This window comes from Corvus brachyrhynchos, unplaced genomic scaffold (genome assembly GCF_000691975.1).
Source record: "Corvus brachyrhynchos isolate BGI_N302 unplaced genomic scaffold, ASM69197v1 scaffold490, whole genome shotgun sequence".
Lineage (NCBI taxonomy): Eukaryota > Metazoa > Chordata > Aves > Passeriformes > Corvidae > Corvus > Corvus brachyrhynchos.
Window position 1 is genome coordinate 1,612,596 of NW_008235774.1, and position 4,253 is coordinate 1,616,848.

The following is a 4,253-nucleotide window of genomic DNA, read 5'->3' on the forward strand; positions in this document are numbered from 1 at the left end:
GCGCTCTGTGCCTACCAAGCTGAGCCCAGCATCTGCTCCATCGCCCAGAGCGAAGCCAACCTGAAGAAGAACCGCAACCCCGACTATGTGCCCTGTGAGCATCCCAGCCCCAGGGACCAGCTGTCCTGCTAGAGCAGGGTGTGGGGCATGGGGACGCTCAGGACCATGGCTGGTTGCAGCATTAGTGTGCCCACAGTTCCTCTGGGCACTCACCAAGTCTCCTGGCCTGTTCCCCCAGATGATCACGTGCGGATCAAGCTGAAAGCTGAGAGCAACCCATCCCGCAGTGACTTCATCAATGCCAGTCCAATCGTGAGTGATCACTGGGGGCTCCTGCCCTGCCACCCTGCTCCCTGATGTGCCCAGCCCAGGTGAGGTTTTCACTCTGGGATAGAGCTGGACCGAGGTCACATCCCTGAGGGCTACAGATGTGAGCTTTGTGCCTGCCCCATTGCTCAAGCAATTGTTAAATCCCATTTTTCTCCTGGCTGGGGCACCTGAATCTCCCTTCCCAACTTTCCCATCACGCCTGGAGTATACCCCTACTCCTTCAAGTGTCACCAACCCCTGGCCATAGATTGTAAAGTCTGATACCCCTTTTCCTGTTCCAGATTGAGCATGACCCACGGATGCCAGCATACATTGCCACACAGGGGCCATTGTCCCACACTATTGCTGACTTCTGGCAGGTGAGTGTCACGCGGCTGTGCCAGCCCATTGGGGTTCCTTCGTGTGATGGCCACAAAATGGGTCACAGTGGCTTGACTGCCCTCCCACCTGGGCTGTCCCCCAGCAGTGAAACCTCCCTCGTCTTGCCCACAGATGGTGTGGGAACATGGCTGCACTGTCATTGTCATGCTGAGCCCCCTGGCTGAGGACAGTGTCAAGCAGTGTGACCGCTACTGGCCGGACGAAGGCTCCTCTCTTTACCACATCTACGAGGCAAGCGTGTTGAGTAGCCTGGGGCATGGAGTATCCTCCAGCCCCTGTCCCCCTGATCCCAGCCCCCTTACCCTGCACTGATGCCCACTGTCTGCCTTACTTGGGCAGGTGAACCTGGTGTCAGAGCACATCTGGTGTGAGGATTTCCTGGTGCGCAGCTTCTACCTGAAAAATGTGCAGTCGCAGGAGACCCGCACCCTGACGCAGTTCCACTTCCTCAGCTGGCCGGCCGAGGGCATCCCTACCACCACCCGGCCCCTCCTTGACTTCCGCAGGTGAGCGCCCACCTGGCACTGTGCCAGCCCATGGGGACCCAGCAGTGATCCCAAATGCAGGTGACTGATGGGTGAGGACATCACTGCCAATATGATGAGGGCTGGGGCCATGGCATGGACCAGGTGCTGGGACTGGGAGCTGCCATGGATGGGAGGGTGCAGAAGAGCCAGGTTTTGGCCAGCTTGGGATGAGGCTCAACAGAGTTTGGTGGGCAAGAAACCTCTGGCTGAGGTTTCCAGGGCTCTCTGGCCTTCATGGGGAGGGTGGGAAAGTGCTCTTGCCCAGAGCTGGCATGGAGGGCAGCATTAACTGGCACCTTCCACAGCCATGGGTGCAAGAAGAAACCACCAGAGCCAGCCTTAAACTGGCTGTGATTCGTTGCTCCCAATGCACTACAACCAGTGGTGGATCCCCAGCTAGCCCAGGGCAAGAGCTGCAGGACTGGGACTGCTCCCAGGAGACTTGCCTGCCCAGGTCTTTAGGTCCCTGGGTGGTGGTGGACTTGCCAGCCACAGGCTGCTCACTGTACCTAGGTTGTGCGGGGCAAGGGACCCAGCCTAGGGCAGCAGGGGGGTCTCTGAGAATGTCGCCCTCCTCTCAGTCCCGCTCACACTCTCTCTCTCTCTCTCTGTCTGTCTCTGTCTCTCTCTCGCAGCTGCCGGCGTCATTTTTGTGATTTGCAGCTAGTAATCTGGCTCCAGTTGCATAGTCACAAAAGTGATCGTTGGCAGCCGTGCCTGCTGCATGGAGCATGCCAGGAGGCCTACCAGTGCCTGGCCCCCAGCTTCACGCCCCACCGGACCAGAGCTGCTCCCTGGGGGTCCTGCCACTGCTCCCCTCCCCAGGCTGGGCACCTGAGGAACTGAACTCCTCTCCCTGCCCTGGCCACTTTCTACCGGTGGTCCCCATCCCATGTCCAGCACCATTGTGGAGGCAGGAGGAGCCATGAGCCAGACCCCCAGGGCCACATCATGGTGTGCTGCTGCCCTGCCCCACTGAGCACAGCAAGGGACACCTAGCACAGCCTTGACCCTGGCACAGCCAGGCACTGATCTGTTCCCTCTTATCCTTGCAGGAAAGTGAACAAGTGCTACCGGGGTCGCTCCTGCCCTATTATCGTGCACTGCAGGTACTGCAGGGGATGGAGGGGCATTTGAGCTTGAGGGTGACTGAAGGCTGGGACCTGCTGCCCAGGACCAGGCCCATTGGAAGCAGTTCCCCTGGACCAAGCATCTGTGTTTTGCAGTGACGGTGCAGGCAGGACTGGGACGTACATCCTTGTCGACATGGTCCTGAACCGAATGGCCAAAGGTAGGTGCAGGGAAGCAGCATTTCTGCCCTGTCCATGAGCTTGGCCTGTGAATTCCCCTCCTAGCACCCCTCTCTCCCTCTGCCCCAGGGGTGAAGGAGATAGACATAGCTGCTACGCTGGAGCACATCCGAGACCAGCGGCCTGGTATGGTGCAGACCAAGGTACGCCCAAGCTGGGGACCCTCTCCCTCCACATAAGCACGCATAGCCCCTGGGGCGGGGCTGGCAGGGACCGTCATGCCCCCTGCTGTGCTCCCACAGGACCAGTTTGAGTTCGCACTGACAGCTGTGGCCGAGGAAGTGAACGCCATCCTGAAGGCGCTGCCGCAGTGATGGCGAGGAGCCCTCCCTCCCCCTCTTGTCTGTCCCCTGCCCTGCGCTTCGCACTCTCCTCACCTGCCTCTGGGGCTGCTCTCCCTACAAAATGGTGTCTGTGCTTCTGGCTCTGTTCCCCCTGCCCCTAGGCCTCTCTTCCCATCTCCCTAAGGACATCGACCTCAGGCCCTCTGCGTGCAGGAACCTCATCACACCCACTGCCACCACAGAGGGGACAGAGCTCATGGCCCCTAAGCCCTGTGGAGGAAGACACCAGGTGGTGCTGCTGTGAGCTGGCCGGGGGGGGGCTCCCCAACCTGTCAGTTCTGTGTTAGCTCTCTTCCTGTCCCCATGGCACGGGTCCTCCACAGTTGGGGGGAGCATGGGGTGCAGGGGGGCCTGGCCAGCCCAGCTCCAGGTCCCCTTTTTGTGTTCCCTGCCTAGTCACTCGAGCAGAAGAAAAATTTCTAGAGAACTATAATTTTGTATCTTGATGTGAATAAAGTTCTTGTGTCACGTTCGTGCAGCTGCAGCCAGGCCTGGCCTCTGACTGTATATTGGGATGGCACAGGGAGGAAATGCCACGTTTGTCCATCTCTATCCCGGCACTCCACAACTGCCAGACACGTACAGCTCACCTGCAGGCAAAGATGAGAACCCTGCATCCCCAGCCCAGAAAGACCGCACAGGCAGAAGTTACTGCAAACAGGTTTATTGACAGCTGGCAGCAGAAGGGGCTCAGAGACGGGGGGCTACAGCGAGGAGGGGGGCAGAGCCCAGCCCTGCTGGCTGAGCCCAGCCATGCTGCCCCTCGCTGCCTCCTGCCAGCACCCCCCAGCAGCCTAAACTACAGCAACCCCCATCACCACCCTCTCCACCATCCCTGTGGTGCCCAGGGTATCTCCCCCCAGGCCCAGGTATTGCTCGGCCGTAAGCCCTGTCATGCCCCCCCTCACCGCATCCCATGGAGCCAGAGGGTGCTGGGGGAAGGGGGTGGCAGGGGGTGGCCGTGCAGGGAGAAAGCGGAGTCCTGGTTGGGAGAGCCTCCGTGAGCGAGTGGGCGTGCGCGGTCCCCGGGCGCAGCAGCCTCAGAACACACCTGGGGAGACAAGCGGAGGGGGGTACACAACAGCACCTGTGAAATCCTCCTTGGCCCAGGGCTGGGGAGGGGCAGGGATGGAGGGAGGAAGGTCCCAGGAGAAGGAGGACGAGAGCCAAGGCAGAACTACAGGCAATGGAGAGGGTAGAAACACTTGTGAACATCACGGAAGGTCACTGCTGCTGTGGGAAGCAAGGAGGGACAGTACCCTGGAGGGTGTGCAAGGCATAGGGAAGGGAGCGACCAGGCAGAGTCTGCAAGGAGACAGAGGAGGAGGGAGTACAGGCAGGGGGGACAGCATCCAGAGGGA

At 60.2% G+C, this 4,253-nt stretch overlaps 2 protein-coding genes across 2 annotated transcripts in view; one reads left to right on the top strand and one right to left on the bottom strand.

Annotated features, from left to right (window-relative positions):
* The window catches only part of PTPRN (protein tyrosine phosphatase, receptor type N), a 9,905-nt gene extending 6,529 nt beyond the window's left edge, over positions 1-3,376 (top strand). Inside the window, exons 13-21 of the mRNA XM_017727083.1 lie at positions 7-94; positions 239-312; positions 612-689; positions 823-942; positions 1,051-1,217; positions 2,294-2,347; positions 2,465-2,529; positions 2,618-2,691; positions 2,791-3,376. Coding sequence (XP_017582572.1) covers positions 7-94; positions 239-312; positions 612-689; positions 823-942; positions 1,051-1,217; positions 2,294-2,347; positions 2,465-2,529; positions 2,618-2,691; positions 2,791-2,862 — 792 coding nt within the window. The 3' untranslated portion in view covers positions 2,863-3,376. The remainder of the gene's footprint in view (positions 1-6; positions 95-238; positions 313-611; positions 690-822; positions 943-1,050; positions 1,218-2,293; positions 2,348-2,464; positions 2,530-2,617; positions 2,692-2,790) is intronic.
* A 164-nt stretch (positions 3,377-3,540) lies between these two features.
* Positions 3,541-4,253, bottom strand: part of DNAJB2 (DnaJ heat shock protein family (Hsp40) member B2) — a 4,840-nt gene continuing 4,127 nt past the window's right edge. Inside the window, exon 10 of the mRNA XM_017726755.1 lies at positions 3,541-3,943. Coding sequence (XP_017582244.1) covers positions 3,933-3,943 — 11 coding nt within the window. The 3' untranslated portion in view covers positions 3,541-3,932. The remainder of the gene's footprint in view (positions 3,944-4,253) is intronic.